The sequence below is a fragment of the Osmerus eperlanus genome, chromosome 26 (assembly GCF_963692335.1).
Source record: "Osmerus eperlanus chromosome 26, fOsmEpe2.1, whole genome shotgun sequence".
NCBI lineage: Eukaryota > Metazoa > Chordata > Actinopteri > Osmeriformes > Osmeridae > Osmerus > Osmerus eperlanus.
The window spans coordinates 7133284-7154440 of NC_085043.1; the positions used below are offsets into that span (position 1 = coordinate 7133284).

The 21157-nt window shown below is 51.4% G+C and overlaps 2 protein-coding genes across 2 annotated transcripts; both read left to right on the forward strand.

The window, feature by feature from the left end:
- Positions 1-242: 242 nt before the first annotated feature.
- Positions 243-4566, forward strand: LOC134012703 (thiamine transporter 1-like). The gene is made up of 5 exons (XM_062452245.1): positions 243-410; positions 768-1524; positions 3582-3774; positions 3918-4053; positions 4405-4566. Exons 1-5 carry the CDS (start codon positions 243-245, stop codon positions 4564-4566), a joined length of 1416 nt encoding a protein of 471 aa, XP_062308229.1.
- Positions 4567-11775: 7209 nt separating this feature from the next.
- On the forward strand, positions 11776-21119 carry rgs8 (regulator of G protein signaling 8). Its single transcript, XM_062452550.1, has 5 exons — positions 11776-11974; positions 17079-17189; positions 18154-18215; positions 20547-20713; positions 20913-21119. Exons 2-5 carry the CDS (start codon positions 17089-17091, stop codon positions 21105-21107), a joined length of 525 nt encoding a protein of 174 aa, XP_062308534.1. The 5' UTR covers positions 11776-11974; positions 17079-17088; the 3' UTR covers positions 21108-21119.
- Positions 21120-21157: the final 38 nt, after the last annotated feature.

Below are 21157 nucleotides of genomic sequence, written 5' to 3' on the forward strand. Positions count from 1 at the left end.
ATCTCTCCCTTGGGGACACGGCTTCTTGTTCTTCATCCCAATGTTTTCCCTTTCACAGTCGAGCGGTGTCGCCGTCCCACCGAGCAGACGTCGGAGAGAAACGAAAGACAAACAGGTGACTTTGCAGTCCCGCTAACCTTGGGCTTATCTGCACCTCTGCATCGAGGCAGATTACACAGCCTAGGTGAGTTGCTGGCTTACCCCGAGAGCACGGCGAGGTCTCTCTTGGGAACGACGGCGAGATGACAGGCTTCTGCTGGAGCTCGGTGTGCGGGCCCCGGCGCGGAGGAGGCTGGGCGGGCCCCACGGCGCTGCTCTGCGTCTACGGGTTCAGCTCCATGCTGAGGCCCACGGAGCCGTTCCTCACCGCGTTCCTCATCGGGCCGTACAAGAATCTGACCGTCCATCAGGTAGGGAACTCTGCCGGGATGTGTGTATGTGTGTGTGTGTGCGTGCGCATGGGTGTGTGTGTGACAAAAACAGACCCGGCGTCTGCCTGTCAGTCTTCTAATAGTTCAGTCAATTCAATTACCTAAACATCGACACCCCATGCACCATACTGTCGTGTTTGTTTCACGCATGATTTGTAAAGCGCCATTAGTAAGAAAATGTGGCCTCTAATTTCAAATTAACCTCCTGTTAATAATCGGGGGGGAAGGTTTCTTTCGGTGCTTAGAGCATTTGACTGCAAATCACGAGGGACAAATTAGCGACCGCTAACCAAAATCTGTCGTTGTTATTTTCCGTGCTGTGGATTCCGACCGAAGGTGACCGAGCAGGTCCTCCCAGTGTGGGCCTACTCCAGCCTCCTCCTCCTCATCCCCGTGTTCCTACTCACCGACCCCCTGAGATACAAGCCTGTGATCGTTCTCCAGGCTCTGAGCAACGTGCTCGCCGTCCTCCTCCTCCTCTTCTGCACGGGTGTCTCCTCTGCCCAGGGCGCCCTCTTCGTCTACAGCCTCGCCACGGCGGCCGACGTGGCCTACTTCTCCTACATCTACACCGTGGTGCACCCCGGGCGCTACCAGCGGGTGACGAGCTACGCCCGCGCCGCCGTCCTCCTGGGGTACGCGGCCGGGGCGGCCCTCGGGCAGCTCCTGGTGTCCCTGTGGGGGGTGGTCCTCTACTGGCTCGCCGTGACCACCCTCGTGTCCCTCTGCCTGGCGCTCTCCGTCTCCTTTCTCCTGCCCATGCCCGGGAAGAGCCTGTTCCGGAGGGAGACCCTGGCGGACGGAGGTCCGGGCGACGACGGGCCGCGGGAGCCCGAGGGACGGGGGGTGTCCTGGGGCGGGAGGGCCGGGAGGGCCGGGCGGGAGGCGGCGGCTGCCGTGAGGAGGCTGTGGAGGGACTGTAGGGAGTGCTACTCGTCCGTGGCGGTGCGGTTCTTCTGCGTGTGGGTGGCCGCGGGCAGGTGTGGCTTCTATCAGGTCTCCAGCTACGTGCAGCTGCTCTGGGAGGCCAAACAGCCCAGAGACAACTTCACCGCCTACAACGGAGGGGTGGACGCCTTCGCCACGCTGTCAGGTAACTAGCTGTACCTTCGCCACGCTGTCAGGTAACTAGCTGTACCTTCGCCACGCTGTCAGGTAACTAGCTGTAACTTCGCCACGCTGTTAGGTAACTAGCTGTACCTTCGCCACGCCGTCAGGTAACTAGCTGTACCTTCGCCACGCCGTCAGGTAACTAGCTGTACTTTCGCCACGCCGTCAGGTAACCAGCTGTACCTTCGCCACGCTGTCAGGTAACTAGCTGTACCTTCGCCACGCTGTCAGGTAACTAGCTGTACCTTCGCCACACTGTCAGGTAACTAGCTGTACCTTCGCCACGCTGTCAGGTAACTAGCTGTACCTTCGCCACACTGTCAGGTAACTAGCTGTACCTTCGCCACGCTGTCAGGTAACTAGCTGTATCCCCCTGCAGGGCGACCTGGGGGGGGGGATACAGCGGGGGACTGTCAGCTACTATTTGAATTGAGGGGGAGGGAGTGGGGGCTGGAAGGCCCATAAAAGTTAAGGAACCCTCTATAAGTGAGAAAAATCGAACTTGGGAGGTCTGATGTAATACACACTTCACCCCTTGAGCACTGCTTCCCAAGGCCTCAAACTCACCTTACTGGTTTGAACACATCATTTCAGTTTGATTCTCCAATGGCAATTGGATGAAGATTCATTTAGACCAGGGAACAGCCCTAATTCTTGACAATAACAACCACTCTGCTAAAACTATTCCGTAAAGCCCTTTGCAAAGGGTAAACAATGAGTAGCACATGAATTAGTCTGTATAATTACAATCTCCCTTATGAACCCGCCCAGCGGGAAACCATCCACAGACTTCTCTCCATTGATTCTAAAGCAGAAACATTTTCTGTATTCCCAGGAAACCGCTAGCAATTACTCTGTGTGAATAACATCCTGCTGTGTCCTTCAGGTGCAAAAGTTCCCTTCCGATATAGATTAAATTCAAGGCAATGTTTGCATTATTTTAAATTTTTTGTCTATTTCACATTTTATATTTCCCTCAGGAATTGAGTTATGCAAGAGTACCTTGCCTGCAGTCAGTAACAACAATTTAGATGTAGGAGGGTTTATTATAGAGATCAAACGACAGTGGAGAAGATGTGTTGTTGATATGTGTTATAGTGCCCAAACAGCCCTTTCTTATTCGGTCATTACCCGGAATGACCAAAACATCAGACCATCGTGAACCCAAAAATGTAAATCGCTTCGCATTTAAATGAGGAACTCATCCTTCTTTCATTTTGCAGCGATTTCCCTTCGCTTAGCAAGGGTTAGGGCAGGGTCTTGAATAATTACCAGGAATGTGTTCTCGCGTGTTTAATTTCAATTCACATCATTATCGCGCCCTCGTGGAGGGATTAGCTTCGATGCTGGGCTATTAGCCCACGGCTCCTTCTGACCCTGTGCCGGTGGCTGTCTGTCTATCCTGCGGAACGACATCATTTCCATTAGGCTCATCCCTCTCAACAAGCCTGCATACGCTGATTAAATACAGCCCTAATACGGAGAGTGGATGGTGGTGCTTATGCCACGCTATTAGTATTGATCTACTGGGGCGGAATAAAGTGATGAAATGTCTGCTTTAAGTGAAATGATTAAAACAGGGTGGGTTATCAGTCATTATTAGACTGGGGGAGGGGATATGACTCCATGTTCCTCTGTTATTAGAGCTGAATGTCTCAAAAAGTTATTAACTTAGCCAATTACCTGCCCCACTCGTGGCTGAAATGAAAATGTAGGCCTATATCCATGTATCAATAAATTACTCATATAGACCCTACCGATCTTTAAAATGTGTACTGCAACTGTATGATTTGTCATCGCTGCCTCAGTAGAAACTTAGTAACGCCACACACACACACACACAGGTGGGAGACACACATACAGACACACACACACATGCCCAGGTGCCACACACACATTCCTAAACACACCCAGGTGCCACACACCTATCCACGCACAAACACCCGGTTGCCACACGCACACACCCAGGTGCCACACACCTATCCACGCACAAACACCCGGTTGCCACACGCACACACCCAGGTGTGATCTGTGTTCCAGGGGCGGCAGCCTCCGTAGCAGTGGGCCACGTGGCGCTGGACTGGTCCGTGTGGGGGGAGCTGTTCCTGGGGGTGTTCACCGCCCTGCTCGCCGGAGCCCTCTACCTGATGGAGCTCACGTGCAGCATCTGGGTCTGCTACGGCTGCTACGCCCTCTTCAAGACCGTCTACATGCTGGTCATTACCGTGTGCACGTAAGAGGGGGCGGGGTCGGACGGGTGAGCGGTTGGGGAGTCGCGGGCTGTTAATCAGAAGGTTGCCGGTTCGATTCCCGGCCGCGCGATATGACGTTGTGTCCTTGGTGCAGAGTCAGAACAGTGACCTTTGGCCATCTTAGTTTTCAGATCGCCCGTAACTTGAGCCGGGAGCGCTACGCCCTGGTTTTCGGGCTCAACTTCTTCATGGGCACGGCCTTGCAGAGTCTCCTCACGGCCATAGTGGTCAGCAGTCTGCGGATGGCCATCACCACACAGGTAGGGAGCGGATTGGAAATTTAGCAATAGGTTATTATGTGTATTTAGGGTTTAGTATATTGTATTATTTATATTTATCTGTATATTTAGGAGGTTTACTCATTTAAGCTTAGCATAGATGTAATTTATGTTCGGTGTACTTATTTGATATGTTATGCCAGGTGCTTGCGTTGTCTTGTCTTAAGAATGTCAGTGCCCAGTCTGACCTTGTGTTGTTCTGTGCATCTGACAATAAAAGACTTGAACTTGGACCTGAACTTGAAATGTGGGAAAACATTCACGGGCCCATACCTTCCCTTCCACGCCCGCCTGCTAACTCGATTCTTCGTTTCTCCGCCCCTCTCCCCCCAGTTTGTCGTTTACGCCTCCTACTTTGCCGCCATCTCCGTCCTGTTCCTGCTCCGCGGGGTGCACACCGTGCTCAGGGTCAGACACAGTCCTGGGGGGAGGTCCAGCCCAGCGGATCGGCAGTCCGAGACCAGCCCTGACGTCACGGAAGTCCCCCATACGTGAGAGCGGGGCACGTGTCGCTGGCCTGTGGTCTGAGCTGTCGGCCCTTTTTCGGGCTGGAGTGTGTTGGTGTCCCTGCTCTTGGGAACGGCAGGTTCTGTCCCGGCGGTGTGGTAAAGAATCTTGAATGCAGTGTCTCCATGCGGCCACTAGATGGAAGTATAACCACACCTTCACTTCCCAGAAAAGAGATTCTCTCAACTCGAGCTGTCAACCGCAACCTCACACTGTGCCTTACGACTACATGAGAAAGTGGTGTCTGAATGTGATATTTTTATGTCATATAACCATAATATATATATATATATATATATATATATATATATAGCCAATAACTAATATACTAGGTTTGTGTTGTGTTGTGACTGTGTCATGAATAAACATGGTCAGCATTTTTGGCTTCAACATTTGAGGAGATGGATGTGTTGCAATGTTATATATAATCCCGATCCCACCAGGGCTTGTTCTCGTACTACACTACATAGCTACTGCAGGACAGGAAACCCACAAGTAACAGTCCTTTAAATGGTTCATCTGAAAGTCAATCTACATTTGCAGCTCTTTCAAAATCTTCCGAAAGGGTTAAAAGGCACAGTGTGTAGAGTATTTCTGAAAAAATCTACTTTTCAAGCTAGCCATTCTTACTTTGCTCTCACCCCCAAAAAATATTGGTTCTTCTAATAAATACATACGTTAGATAGGTTGATTAACATGCATGTAGACAACAACCAGGGCATAAACATCTGTTTACCTCCATGGGTTTTGAGTTCCTGTTCTGCAAGCTTCCGATTCCATTACCGTCTCACCACAGACAGGATCAGCCATCACTGTACAAGACAACCCACTGACCTCAAGCCTCAATCAATGGGGGGCTTTAATACAGTTCCATTCATCAGAAATGCAAAGAAGCATGGCCAATGAATGCACGGTCATTCCTGACCTATAATTCCTAATTCATTTTGGCAGCAATGAATTCATCCAGGGCTGTGGATTGAATACATTGAACGAAATAAACGCTTCGCAACGACACCTGGATCTCAGAGGAAGGCGAGTCAACTGTTTATGTTTGCTAATGATTATATATTGGAAACCTATGCATTTTCAAATGTTTATCAAAGGGCCTGGCTAAGAGAGCGGCTTGGCACATTATCAGCGGTTTACAAGCTGAACCTGTGCGTGTCTTTTCTCAGGGTTCGAATTACGGGGGGGCTTGGGGTTTGACCCCCCTAATGAAGACTTGGACCCCCCCCAAAAGAGGTAAAAACAACAGGTCGGGGGGGTCGATACACTTATATATCGTTCTTACCTGTAATCGTAAATATGACTTTACGCCCTGGAGAAGAAGTTGACCCCCCCGATTATCATTGGATAATTTGCACTCTGCTTTTCCAACATCATTATCTATGACGTCAACAAGCATCCTCTCCCTTTTTATCTCCAACGACAGTTTCTGTCACTCTCCAGCTTTCCTTGTCACGTACAAACGGAGTCATTAATCATTCTTCAGAATAATTTTGCACTATTTGAATGTGATTACATTTGAGGAAACATCTTAAAATGGAGCTGAAAACCCACATCGAAACCTATCTGGATGAAATCAACAGAATGTCTCGGAAGAGAACCCAGTATTTGACATTTCATTCATTGAGCAGACGTTTTCTCCAAAGCGACGTACAAATAGTGCCCGTAGAAAGTAAAGCAGAAGATCAAGAGGTCAAAAAATGCTCATTTATAACAGTACATCGGTGGTCAGAGTCAAGGGAAGGTCTGTATTTACGAACCACATAGCAAAGTAGCCACATCTCAGCTACCAGTATCATGCTGACTCTCATGTCCCCACCGGCTCCATAAGAGGAATCGTATACCCATGCGTACACTATATATGGTACACTTACAGTTTTTCTGAATTGCTAAAACACTAAAACCCATTGGCTGAACAAAGTTCTCAGTTGCCTGAACTCATGTAGCTAATTGTGCAGTCTGTTGTCAATACCTTAAACCATTTCACATGGTAAAACACAATTTGCAGATCTCACATAGACTTTTCGGGCAAAACTCTGAACACATTCTCATTCTCAAAACACATTCTGCACTCTAACGCACATGTCATCCATACTGGTAAACACAAATGGCAACAATCAAATACAAATAGAGAAAACATGTCATTGACAAAACACAACCACTCAAAATTGATTTAACTTGTTTCAAATGATGTGACACAACCAATATAAGCCAGTTCAGAGAGCAAACAGGTTGTTGAAGATGGGAAAATATTGCTTGTGATGTCGACGAAGTGCTCTGGACTGACCCAGCCCAAAGACAAGAAGAAGCAAATTGATCACATGTTTACTCCTTAGATTTTTGTCCCTTTTACTGTAGTATTGTATACTGTAGTACAGTGCATTGTAGGCTGTATACTGTACAATGAACAAATTGTATGGCCCTGAACATTGTGCTTTCCATTTGTTACAGTAACAGTACTGACTGCTCAATAGATTTTGACTGGTTGCAGGTTCATATCAACAAAGAACAAGAGTGAGTTGTGAGTAGTGAGATGCAGGGTACAGTACTGTATAGGGGTACAAGGAGGAGAAAGAACAAAAAAAATTGCAAAGAGCAAAGCAGAGTAGTAATTTCTGATACATTTTGAGCTACTATGATAGAACATGTTGTCGTTCATCAAAAGACAATGACGGATAAATATGAAATTTGTTTTGAGGTTACGTAAAAATGTTCTTCTCCTTGAGAACTATATGTTTTGAACAATGTGTTTTCAATTTTTTTGTGTATTGTTTACTGACTGCTTGATAGTGTATATCATTTTGATCACTTTGTTTATGATTTGAGAGCAGTGTTTGATTTTGAGCACAGGTAAATCTGTTTTGAGGCGAAAGCTTGATTTTGAGCACAGGTAAAACTGTTTTGAGGCGAAAGTTTAATTTTGCAAGAGGATTCAGAGGTTTTGTAAATAGTGCTTGAAGATGAGGTTTTGTGTTTACAGTTTTGAGAAAATGGGTGATTGTTTCAAGAATGTGTTTTAGCAATTGTGAAAAACTGTAATGCAAAGGAAAAAAAACATTAATACATTCCCCACTCCTTACAGGCACAGAGGCATTCCCCTGGACACACACACAGTCTCTAAAATCAATATTTGGGAGATCAGATACAGAAAGCCCATATTAGGGATATCCTGGCGTGACAGGGACTTCAGAGAGGAACACTCCCCCCGGTCTGGGTGACTTGTGTGTGGGTACACTGTGTGCTGTTTCCACCTCCCCCCCGGAGCCCGCAAACCCTGACGCTCCAGGGGTCTTCCCTCACCTCCCTGCATCCGTTCGTGTCATTACACACGAGAAGCTCGCTCGACGACTCTGACCAGTATCGATCCACCCCCCACACAACACACTAACTCACTGATGGATTGCAGGCGTCCGTGCTTGGTTGTGTCTAATGTCAGGGTGCAAGCTGGTGACACCATGGCTGTCGAAGCTGGTGCATGGCGAGTGGTTGGCAATTGACCTTGTCAGTTGGGGGCAACTGTGGGAAGAGGGAGATACAGACCTCGAACACATTTTATGTTCACGACAGCCTTGTCAAGAGATGTCTGACCGTCTAATTATTTGCACTCCTTAACTTTGTTTTTGCTTGGTTGATGAGAGACACAAAACGAATAGTAGCAAAAAGTCCGAATGTTCTGTCATTTTGTATACATTTTGAATGCCCAATGTTACAAATGTTTTTCCCTGTGTTTTGAACATACACGTGTCGTCGTGTATGTTTGTCTACATTTACTGGCACCAGTATCTTATATTTTATTTTTGCTCCATTTATTTGAGGGATATTTTGCATCAAGATATATTTTGATGTTATGATGTCATGTTTGATGTCATGTTTAAACACCTCTGGGCAAGAGAGGGAGGATACACTACTGAAGAGAAACACCATTACAGGTGTGACTGTAGAGATCGCTCTGAAACTCCCATCCCTCCAGAGACTCTAGAGATTGCTCTGAAAGATGTGACATAAAGCCTCAGATAGAGACAGAGAGAGAGAGACAGAGAGAGAGAGAGAGAGAGAGAGAGAGAGAGAGAGAGAGAGAGAGAGAGAGAGAGAGAGAGAGAGAGAGAGAGAGAGAGAGAGAGAGAGAGAGAGAGAGAAAGAGAGAGAGAGAGAGAGAGAAAATCCCCATCTAACTCTGATTAAAAAGCACACAGCGCCGCTGAAGCCCGATCAGATAACAGCAGATTGAGTCATCAGCCTGAGTGGTGACCAGCTCGTCTGGTCTGAAAGCTTTACCCTCACTGTCGGACTGGCGGATCTAAAGTTAGACATGCCGACTCATTCGCCCTCTATCTATAGATCTCTAAGACCCAACAGGAGACGGATTTGATGACTCCTCGCTAGTGAGGACGAGTTGGCGCACCGAAGGCAGGGTCAAATGTGTGGTGCTTGTGTAAAAGAGTCAAAAACAACGACATCCAGGACCTGGTGTACCATCCCTGGCCATCCCAGTCAAGGCCCAGCGGATTAGCCGAGTAGCCATAGCAAACACGCTGACGTGAAGATGCATGTGCGGCCATGTTTGACCGCTGTGCTGCCGATGCCTGCGTTGCTGTGCATTGTCTAGCAGCGCAGAGGCAGTCCCAGGGATGGAAGGAGGACGAGAGGAGAGACAAGTGCCGTTGCAACAAACAGAGGCCATGTATGAGGGGGAGAGAGAGAGAGAGAGAGAGAGAGAGAGAGAGAGAGAGAGAGAGAGAGAGAGAGAGAGAGAGAGAGAGAGAGAGAGAGAGAGAGGGGGGGGAAGTCAGAGAGAATAAGAGAGAGAGAGGCTGAGAGAACGTTGGAATAGAAGCCGAGATGTAATCATCTAGCATCCTCATATCCAGGCCGCCCCATTACACTCTGCAGAGAAGGAAGAAAAACAAACAACTGACAGCCACTGTTGCCAGGCAGAGTTTAAAAGGTGGTGAGTCATTTCCAGCAGGGAGATCGAGAGAAATCTCACAGGGGGACTGCAGGGTGGATGGTGACGGCTTCACGATGCATCAGCTAACTCCTCTCACCGAAACCCAACGGGTCCTTCGGGCCTCATGTGACTTCCTCTTTGCAGGACTGACGGTCTGCCATGCGTGCAATTGCTCTGGCTTCCTGTGGCGTGGGAGGGGGTTTGGGAGGGAGAGAGGGAAGTCATTAAGGAGGGAGAGAGAGGGGGGGGGGGGTGATGATGGTGTTATTCATGGCAGGCAGAAATTGTCATAATGACTTCCGGTTCTGATTTCCTAATGTTTCCGACATGACACAGTGGTGACGAAGGTGCTTTTTTAGAGCAAAGCGTACGAGCCGTGGTGTCGTGGCTCCCACGTGTGTCTCAGCCCACTGCATGCTGGGAACTCTACACCTCCACCAACCTGACTGGAGCCCACTGCATGCTGGGAACTCTACACCACCAACCTGACTGGAGCCCACTGCATGCTGGGAACTCTACACCTCCACCAACCTGACTGGAGCCCACTGCATGCTGGGAACTCTACACCTCCACCAACCTGACTGGAGCCCACTGCATGCTGGGAACTCTACACCTCCACCACGTGGCTCACGAGCTACGTGTGATGTGCGCCCCTCGCCCTGCCAGTTCCCCTCGTATCTGGGTGTCTCGGGGGGATGGGGACGGGGACGGGGGGATGTGCGTTTACCTCAGAGCCCTTCGTCATTGCATGTGTACCACGCATGACCTCGCGAAGCCTACTTCTTCCTGTGCATGTGCCTGCGCATATGGCTCTGTGGAAACACATGTTTGTGAGGTTGAGGGGGGCAAACAGTATGAATGGTGATGGGGGTTATATTCGGCGGTCTATTCCGAGAGCGTACATCTTTGCCTGAGCCCTGATATCAAACGCCACCCTCTCCTGTCCTCTCCTCTCCCTCCGCCCTCCTCTCCCTTCCCCCATCCTCTCCTCATTCTCCCTCCTCTCCTGCTGACAGTGTAACAAGGGAACGGATAGAGATCTGGATTAAAGGGGGGGGGGGGGGGGGATTTGAGCCTTCTCTCTACTTGATGCTCCATTCCATTTGCTTGACATCGACCAACCCCGAGCGAAGCCTTCCGCGCTGCCCTCAAACTACATTACATTTACATGTATTCATTTAGCAGACGCTTTTATCCAAAGCGACTTACAAGAAAGAGCTTTACAAAAAGTGCATCGGTCAATGATCATAAACAACGAGATAGGCCCAAAAACATTGCGGGTAGCCAAAACATGAAGCATACATTGTGAAAAGCAAATAAGTTGCCAATGGGTAGAACCAGAAGAGCATGTCGTTAAACAAATTACAATTAAACAACATGATCCTCGAAAGTGCCCAGAGTGTACCTGGAGGAAAGCAAGCAACAATAACATAATTCACAGCGAGTACAAATAGCTAAATCAGTTACAACTATCCAACAAGTGCAACAAATCCCTCAATGGGGTCCACCCTGCCCCCCTGGTCCACCCTGCCCCCCTGGTCCACCCTGTCCACCCTGCCCCCCTGGTCCACCCTGCCCCCCTGGTCCACCGTGCCCCCCTGGTCCACCCTGCCCCCCTGGTCCACCCTGCCCCTCTGGTCCACCCTGCCCCCCTGGTCCACCCTGCCCCTCTGGTCCACCCTGCCCCCCTGGTCCATCGTGCCCCCCTGTCCACCCTGCCCCCCTGGTCCACCGTGCCCCCCTGGTCCACCCTGCCCCCCTGGTCCCCCCTGCCCCCCTGGTCCACCCTGCCCCCCTGGTCCACCCTGTCCCCCCTGCCCCCCTGGTCCACCCGGTCCCCCTGGTCCACCCTGTCCCCCCTGCCCCCCTGGTCCACCCTGCCCCCCGGTCCACCCTGCCCCCCGGTCCACCCTGCCCCCCTGGTCCACCCTGTCCCCCCTGCCCCCCTGGTCCACCCTGCCCCCCTGGTCCACCCTGTCCCCCCTGCCCCCCTGGTCCACCCGGTCCCCCTGGTCCACCCTGCCCCCCTGGTCCACCGTGCGGACACCACACACACATCTGCACATCACCTCCATCACGACCACGTTGCGATGAGCTTAGGTTGTCCTTAGACGCTTCGGCGCACCCACAACACACTCCTCCCCTTCCCCTCGGTTTCCCCCCCCCCCCCCTCCCCCCTCGCTCCCCCATCAGTCTCTGTTTCTCTCTCCCCCACGTTTTCACAGCGATGAGCTTGTCGCTTGGCTCCCCCTCTCTGGTTACAGACGCTGTGCATGTCTCCACACCAGAGAGCTGTTACCATAGCCAAGGACACGCATCACATCATCCCCCACACACACACACACACACACACCATCGTTGGATAAACCGGAGCCTGCTCCTTCTGAAAGCCACGTTTGGGAGATAGAGAGACCACCTGCGCCCTCAAACACCAGGCTGAAGGTAAAAAATCCATATTCATATCACTGCTATGCGAGTCTGCTACATAAGGCAGCTTTTGTTCGGTAAAGCCGGGATCTGAAGGAGAAGCTGTGTTGCAGTCAGGGTTGAGAATGAATACGAATACTGTGGTTTGGTCCGATATCTGGACAGGAGAGATTTATTCAATGTAGTTTTATGCTGAATTTAGAGGTTTCTTCATACTTAAAGGAACATAACCAGATTGCGATCAATCGTGATAAACATAAACTGCTTTTACACGGTGCATACAATGTTGCCATTATGTGTACAATCGAAAAGAGAACTGTTGATATATTATTTCATGGTTTTATCTCGTTTTAGGATCGAATCCTTTCTATTGATTCATTTTACCTCCAAAAAGTTATGCTGTTGGTGTGCCAGTGTACGTATATGTCTATGCAGTATGCCACATAGGCAGAGAGGGAAATCAATCACCACCCTTCAATCCTGCCCTCATCCGTGGCCCCAGGGGTTTATTGAGCCCTGTAAATGTCAGGCCGTGGATGTTCCACATATGGAGAGGGGCTTTGAAGCCCCCACACAACCACCCACTCGGTCTTCCTCCCCGGGGCATCAGGTCATCCTTTCAGTCTCCGGTCCAGGGCGACAAACTCCCTTTCGTTCCTCGCGGTCCGTCCGTCACTGGGTCGGACACCCCCGATTTCGCGTCTGCCGTTGCCGAAGTCGGACGCGACCCCAGAACTGAAACTGGTTTCGCTTCGGCCGTTTTTGCGCGAGCGTGTTTGTTGTGTGTGTGTGTACGAGCCGCGAGGACCTGCTGATATGGGGGATGATCCTCTCTGGGGCAGTTTTAAACACGAGACGAACTGGACACAATCGCAGAGACGCTGTTGCAAAAGTGGGAAGGTTAGCTGCAGGGGCCCCTGAACCTTTCAACTCAATTTGTTTTGGTGGCTTGTAATCTCAAGGGAGGGGGTTTTGACAAGAACATCTCCCAATTACATTGATTTCATAAGTCTAATGGCTGGAGGAATAGATTAAAACAAGAAGAAACCTTCCTCACCGTAATCCACAGAGGAAAGAGCTCAAGCACATCTCTACACTAGGCCGCCCAATTCTGGTAAACCAACATCTGGGTTGAAACCAAAATGGGTGCAAATACTATTTGAATTCCACAAATCCAGCTATGAAACAAACCCAGCCTTGCCCAACGTGCCCCATCATACTTTATTCATTCATCTTATACATTTCGCAGACGGATTTCTCCAAAGCGACACACAAAAAGTGCATTATTAATGGCAGACAATCAAGGAGAGAATTGAGAATTGCATAGTTCTGACGCCGTTTCGGCGGTCAGAGCCCACAGGTCGTGCCGTTTGCAGCGTGTCCAATGTGGCACTGAGCAACCGCAACAGCATCCTGTCCTGAACGCGACGCCGTGAACAATTCAGTCGGTTCCGTTCACGAGGCTTCATCAGAGACGCGACCAATTCCGACGTGGCCGCCACGAGCATCCGTCTGCTCGAAATAGAAGCTTCAGCTCTCCGGGGTTGTCGAGGGTGGCCGCGAGGAGCCTCTCTCTAACGGGATGTGAAAGGTGCCTTGGGCGAGTCGGTTGTTGTTTGACCTTGGCCGGCAACACTAGGTCTGGGGGCGGCCTGCAACAGTAATGCCCCTGCACATCTCTCAGGGGTGAGTTATGGGGGTGGCGCAGGGAAACAGGTGTCCGCAGGAGACATGGTTCGGGGACGGTGTAACACCGTCATGTCGAAACACCACTTGTGGCGGGTGGATGTGGGGTGAGAGCGGGAGGTGCGTGGAGGGGAGGTGGGGACGTCGACCTCACAGGTGACCGGTGACCGCGGTGCACAGGGGGGAGCCTGTCAGCGGCGGAGGGGGTGACTGGTGGCGTCGCGGTGAGAGGCAGGGGCCCGTCGCTACCCCTCTCTCCCGAGGAGCTGAGGAGAGGGAGATTGGAGAGGAGGAGGCGGAGGGATGGAGAGAGGGATGGAGAGAGTGATGGATGGATGGAGAGAGGGATGGAGAGTGGGATGGAGAGTGGGATGGAGAGAGGGATGGATGGATGGAGAGAGGGATGGAGAGTGGGATGGAGAGTGGGATGGAGAGAGGGATGGAGAGAGGGATGGAGAGTGGGATGGAGAGAGGGATGGATGGATGGAGAGAGGGATGGAGAGTGGGATGGAGAGAGGGATGGATGGATGGAGAGAGGGATGGATGGATGGATGGAGAGAGGGATGGAGAGAGGGATGGATGGATGGAGAGAGGGATGGAGAGTGGGATGGAGAGAGGGATGGATGGATGGAGAGAGGGATGGAGAGTGGGATGGAGAGAGGGATGGATGGATGGAGAGAGGGATGGATGGATGGATGGAGAGAGGGATGGAGAGAGGGATGGATGGATGGAGAGAGGGATGGAGAGTGGGATGGAGAGAGGGATGGATGGATGGATGGAGAGAGGGATGGATGGATGGATGGAGAGAGGGATGGAGAGAGGGATGGAGAGTGGGATGGAGAGTGGGAGGCTGAGAAGACAGAACAGAGAGTACAAGATGGAGCTGGCTGAGTCACGTTTGGCCTTCCGGATGTTTGAGGGACAGCCAGGCAGGCAGTGATACAGATAGGCAGGCAGACAGACAGAAAGACAAACAGCCAAACGGCAGACACAGACAGACAGACAGACAGGCAGGCAGTCTGACAGCAGGCACAGACAGCAGACACAGACAGACAGACAGACAGACCCGGGAGGTCTGACCTGGCCAGAAACAAGATCACAGACGGCCAACCAGAGTCCTGACCAGCCAGAAATAACCCAAACAAAGATGCCTCCCCCTCTCCTCCCCATGGCCTCCCCCTCTCCTCTCTCTCTCTCTCCCTCCTCTCCTCTCTCTCTCTCTCCCTCCTCTCCTCTCTCTCTCTCTCCCTCCTCTCCTCTCTCTCTCTCTCCCTCCTCTCCTCTCTCTCTCTCTCCCTCCTCTCCTCTCTCTCTCTCTCCCTCCTCTCCTCTCTCTCTCTCTCCCTCCTCTCCTCTCTCCTCCCCCTGACCCCTCCTGGTGGAATCGGCACATCAGATGGCCCTCAGTGTGCTACAGAGCTTCCACTGGAAGCCTCAGACCTCCGACGGGGGCTCTTCAGAGGTTAGCTTCAGATCGGAGGCTCACATGCACAGTGCACGCAGAAGCAGAGCGTGCTGATACGCAGCCATGGTGATGCTGTTTATGTGAGGCACCATCTGGTAGCATGGGGCAGGTTTTTCTATACACGTGTAACTCCTTTTTATGGAAAGGGGGGACATATGACTGCAGGGGAGCAGTGAGTGGTGTGACCATGTGACCAAATCAGTCTGTCTAGACCATGTTGCCATGCCACCATGGACCATGTGACCATGCAGCAAATCAGCTTTTTTGTGTCTCTATACCCAGACTACCATACTATTTAGCATTCCAGCTAAATATTTAGTATGTCCCAATACAAAGTCTGTCAAGTGCAATCTGGCAAAAGTACCAGGATGCAAACTGGGATGGATGTCAGAGCAAGGGGTCAAAGTTCAAGGCGCAATGTTCTGACGAAGTAATGTGTCCCAATTGTATGCATTCTGCAGTCGCACTTTGTAAGGCCAGCTGCAGTACTTAGAAACTAAAAAGTATGCAGCCTGAGATGCAGGGCTTATCTAGACCATGTGCCCATGTGACCATGTGACCTGGTGACCATGTGGTCACGTGATCATGCGACCAAAAGATCACGTGACCACTTGACCGTACACCAGATCAGCATTGTCTGGACCATGTCACAATGCCACATGAGAGTCTACAATGACACCTTAACAAGTGAAACAACTGTATTCGCTCCACTGCACATCCCACAATGCATAGCAGCATGCGCTGGCCAGAGACACACCGTGGCACCAGCACATCTCCCATCTCGGCAGCTCCAACTTCAAAAGAGGTCAAGGGAAAAGTGGAAACACCGCAATGCGCCAAAGCAAACTTCAACGGGGTTTTCTCCAAACGCAGCACTTACACAGTTCTCTTCCCATGCAGACATTCCTTCAGGAGAAGGAATGTCTCCTTGTTGTTGTTGTAGCTTTTTTTCTGCAAGTGTGTGTGTGTGTGTGTGGGGGGGGGGGGGGATAACATTCTTAAGGCAACTTTGCTTCTCCAGAAAGCTAAATTTAGCAACCCCCCTTAGGAGACAACGCTGATGCCTGACTGAATAGAACATGAACTGGCCGACTCCGACTGACTACATAGATATCCGTCAGGAAGAGTTATAAATAGCTCGGCACGTGTTTGCACCCGATGAGTGCAGGGGATTCAGCCCTCAGCCGTTAAACCGACCGAAAAGCACCGTTGGGCCCTGAAAACCACAGCAGACCGCAGACTGCTGAACGGCTTTAGACTGATGTGGGTCACTGGAAAAGTAAAGAATTAAAAAAAACAACATTTGGAAACACGGAGTGTATGTCATGTGTTACACCTGCAGTTGTTGTGTACACACAGGCACACAAATCAACACACGCACGCATACACGCACGTGAATGCTCGTTATCGTTGTGTACACACACGCGCACGCGCACACACACACCGTAACAATGTGCCGTGCCGTGAGATAATCCAGAGGGGTCATTGAGAGCTCGCTAGTCTGAGAGATGAGCAACACCATTCATTCAGAGTGCTTCCAGTGGATGAGGAGCAGAGCACCTCGGGCACTGTTCCCAACTCCCAGCGAAAGGCACCCGACGTTCTGCCCTGACGCCTCCACGAGTCCGACAGGCCGTGGAAAAACACACACTGTGCCTTTAAAACAATCGACTTGCTAAGTGGGCGTACTAATAGTCGAACAGATGGATGGATCTTTCTGCTGTGCTCGTCTTCTCTCGGAGGTTGGCGTGCGCGAGGGCTGGACTTGCCGGGCACGTGTTCTCCGAGCTCTCTCCATCCTCTCCCGGGCAGCTGTGGAAACGCTCTCTCTCCTGGCCGAGCCCTGCGAGGTGCCGAGGTGATTTACTGACTCCTCAGCAGACAGTGACGCTCCTTCCTCTCCTCCTCCTCCTCCCTTTCCCTCCTCTGTCTCCCTCCCCCCTGCTCCCTCTCCTTCATCCTCCACAGGAGTTGAACCATGAAGACCAGACTGGGCTGCCTGTCCAATAAGTCGGACTCCTACAGCGACTTCAGCGAGTTCCTTCCCCCGGCTCAGGACACCTCGGCCAGGTGTATCAAGTGAGTGAACCTTCCGGAAACATGGAGATGTGAGACCATGTTTTGCATGCTTCATGCAGGAAATGATGCATTATTCAGTCCGCTGACAACAGGCCATTTCTGCTGCTACAGTTTCTGTTGTTGTCAATGAAATATTCATGTGTTCATCTGGCTTTTATCCAAAGCAACGTAGAGTTTCGGGGGTATTTAAACCAATAAATTCATTAAATCTGTTTTTGTCCCTCTCCTCCTCCCTCTCCTCCTCTCTCTCCTCCTCCCTGTCCTCTCTCTCCTCCTCTCTCTCCTCCTCCCTCTCCTCCTGTCTCTCCTCCTGTCTCTCCTCCCTCCCTCTCCTCCTCTCTCTCCTCCTCTCTCTCTCTCCTCCTCCCTCTCCTCTTCTCTCTCCTCTTCTCTCTCCTCCTCCCTCTCCTCCTCTCTCTCCTCTTCTCTCTCCTCCTCCCTCTCCTCCTTTCTCTCCTCCTCCCTCTCCTCCTCTCTCTCCTCCTCCCTGTCCTCTCTCTCCTCCTCTCTTCTCCTCTCTCTCCTCCTCCCTCTCCTCCTGTCTCTCCTCCTCTCTCTCCTCCTCCCTCTCCTCTTCTCTCTCCTCCTCTCTCTCCTCCTCCCTCTCCTCCTCCCTGTCCTCTCTTTCCTTCTCCCTCTCCTCCTCTCTCTCCTCTTCTCTCTCCTCCTCCCTCTCCTCCTTTCTCTCCTTCTCCCTCTCCTCCTCCCTCTCCTCCTCTCTCTCCTCCTCCCTGTCCTCTCTCTCCTCTTCTCTCTCCTCCTCCCTCTCCTCCTCCCTCTCCTCCTCCCTCTCCTCCTCTCTCCTTCTCCCTCTCCTCCTCCCTCTCCTCCTCTCTCTCCTCCTCCCTGTCCTCTCTCTCCTCCTCCCTCTCCTCCTCCTCCCTCTCCTCCTCTCTCTCCTCCTCCCTCTCCTCCTCTCTCTCCTCCTCCCTCTCCTCCTCTCTCTCCTCCCTCTCTCCATCAGGCTGTCGACAGACGAGGTTGTCCGATGGGCTGACTCCTTTGACGTCCTGCTTTCACACAAATGTAAGTCTTCGTTGAGTTGACTCTCAAACGCTACGTCGGTCTCAAACACTACCTTGGTCATTCTGAGGCTGGGCCAGAGGGAAGCAAATTGAGAATGCAGAGGAGGGTGGGGAGGATGTTATTGACAGGCAGTGCCCTCATTTTGGTGACCTTGTTGAACAGTCCACTCAAGTATCTTTGCATCCTGCCTGTCTCTCTCCATCCTCGTCGTTGCCCTGTTAACTCTCTAGAACTAATTCAGTTCTGCTAATGGATACAGCCAGAGACTCACTGAGTCACACAGTTGACAGTGACCTTGTCACACACACACACACACGCTCATCACACTCCCTCTCTCTTTCTTTCTCACACACACACACACACACACACAGTCATCTCTCTCTCTCACAGACACACATCTCTCTTAAACACATACACACACTCACTTCTCTCTCACACACACAAGCACACACACATCTCTCTTAAACACATACACACACTCACTTCTCTCTCACACACACAAGCACACACACATCTCTCTGTCACACACACACACACACACAAGATCCGAGACTGGGTGACATCTATGAGAACAGCCTGTCTGTGTTCCCTTGTCCATAAGTCACACCAAAGGACCGATTCAGAGCACTACAAATAGCTCCGAAAGCTTGGCACATGACTTGAAGCAGGAAATTAGCTTTCTGACTGTCGCGGACAGCAGACACCGCTATCCATTAGAGTTGCGCCCTCCTGCACCCACTTCCTGTTGGCTCTGGAGTTTGCCAGGACCAGTAAACACTGATGAGAATATGACATCAAATGTCAGGCCAAGTCCACCACCTGGACGTTTAGTCCACCCGGACGCTGCGACAGCGCAAGCAGTAACATGTTCACTGCACCGTGTCGGTGGCCTGTTTCTGAGGTTTAAAAGGGCTTTGTCCTCGGAAAACGAGGCGGAATTTCTCTTTCCCTTCTTCCGCTGAACAGAAACCACGTCCCCCCCCCCTGCTTCCAGCGGAAGGAGGGACGGGTGTCAGGGCGTCATGGTAACGTCACGGCTCTGGCCGAACGGAGCCCCTTTTCAAAAGCAGGTAATTGTACTTGACGAGGACACTGCAACGGCTGCAGGCGGCACCTGGGATAGGCTGCTCATCTCCTTCTGAGGAGACGGAGTCACAGAACGTTCTGGAAGCTCTCCTCGCGCACAAGAGGGCACGCGCATGTCAGGCTTCCGATCGAGCGGACAAAAGGATCTCTCGCACACACGCGCGCGCACACTCAAACGCACGCCGACTCACACACTCTGACACAAGCACACGGGCGCGCGAGCTCAAGCACTCAGGCACACACACACGCACTCCGACATACAGTCCACACCGAAAAACACTTCGACACACACACACACACAGACAGACAAGCACACACAGATGACTTTAATCATTGTGTAAAGGACATGGCCGGGGTTGAAAGAGGACTGCTTGTTCTCTCGAAGCGGCAGGGGCTCAGACACTGTTCTCCCTGTTCCTATTGGCCAGCGCAGATGGGATTCTGCTATCACTTTTGCCCACTCCTACGACGCCGCCGCTTCGTTTGTGCCGCGGCTAATTGTGTTTGCTCGGCAGGCTGCGAGCTCGCCGCTCAGTCCGAGAGGTTGACGGCCACGAGGCGAGCACACGGGGAGACACGGAGAACTGTTTTCTTTTTTGGATTGCCGCTCCGCCCCACAACGGGAGGAATTGAAAATGTTGACGAGGGCTCTGCCTGATTGCATTCTCTCTCTCTCTCTCTCTCTCTCTCTCTCTCTCTCTCTCTCTCTCTCTCTCTCTCTCTCTCCCCCCCTGTCTCTCTCTCTCTCTCTCTCTCTCTCTCTCTCTCTCTCTCTCTCTCTCCTGCTGCTTCCGGACTAATGTAACACAAGCACAGCAGAGGAGGAAGGGGAACAGGTCAACATGACACGGACAATAAAATAACATGACTTTACCCCCGTTTGTCTGCAACACTGAACACAATGATCATTTCTCTTGACTGCCGAAGGCTCAGTGGGGGGTCCCTGGGTGGTCAACTGTTGATGTTGCGATTCCTGTATGTCAGAGCGAGGGGTGACATGCATCGGAGAAAAACGTCAGCCTAGGATAAATATCAAGACGTTATCTTCAGCTAATTCATCTGAATGAGTTGCTTTTAGCGTGGAGAAAGGATGGGAAGTTTTAAAAGGGGAGGACTCTAGTGAGCTTCGCCCGGAAATTGGGAGTCGGGCGATGCAAATCTTGTTTCTGGAATATTTCTGTTGTTGTTATTATTGTTGTCGACTCCTCTCACTGTCAGGGCCTCGTTTGTTGTTTGCTGTCGCAGACGGCCTCACTGCCTTCCGCGCTTTCCTCAAGACGGAGTTCAGCGACGAGAACATCGAGTTCTGGATGGCCTGCGAAGATTACAAGAAGATCAAGAGCTCGGCCAAGCTGGTGTCGAGGGCCAACAAGATCTACCGGGAGTTCATCGACGTCAAGGCTCCGAGAGAGGTGTGTTGAGTGTTAGTTTGTTTGTGTGCGCGTTACAAAATAATTCTAGGTTTACTTGACCAACACCACCCAAACCAAAGTGAAATTCGGGATTGCCCATCTTGCACGCCATGCGCCGATCCTAGTTAGGAGGACTGTGTCTTGACTTCACAGCAACTGCCGACCTCCGCTGATTAAAGATGAAATGACTTCCTTCCAGGTCAACATTGACTGCAGGACCCGTGAGGTCACCAGGCAGGGTCTGGAGGACCCGAACTCGTCCAGCCTGAACGACATCCAGGCCAAGGTGTACAGCCTGATGGAGAAAGACTCGTACCCGCGCTTCCTCAGGTCCAGGATGTACCAGGACATCCTCAACAACACACGCTCACACTGTCAACGGAGGTCCGTGTGACCCCCACCCCCCCACCCTAACCCCCGGGACGACACCCTGCCAGGCCCACC

Coding starts and splice junctions, on each gene's coding strand:
- rgs8 (XM_062452550.1), top strand. CDS start 17,089: ATGAAGACCAGACTGGGCTGCCTGTCCAATAAGTCGGACTCCTACAGC. Junction 17,190..18,153: donor ACCTCGGCCAGGTGTATCAA/GTGAGTGAACCT, acceptor TCTCTCCATCAG/GCTGTCGACAGACGAGGTTG. Junction 20,714..20,912: donor ACGTCAAGGCTCCGAGAGAG/GTGTGTTGAGTG, acceptor ACTTCCTTCCAG/GTCAACATTGACTGCAGGAC.
- LOC134012703 (XM_062452245.1), top strand. CDS start 243: ATGACAGGCTTCTGCTGGAGCTCGGTGTGCGGGCCCCGGCGCGGAGGA. Junction 411..767: donor AGAATCTGACCGTCCATCAG/GTAGGGAACTCT, acceptor TTCCGACCGAAG/GTGACCGAGCAGGTCCTCCC. Junction 4,054..4,404: donor GGATGGCCATCACCACACAG/GTAGGGAGCGGA, acceptor CTCTCCCCCCAG/TTTGTCGTTTACGCCTCCTA.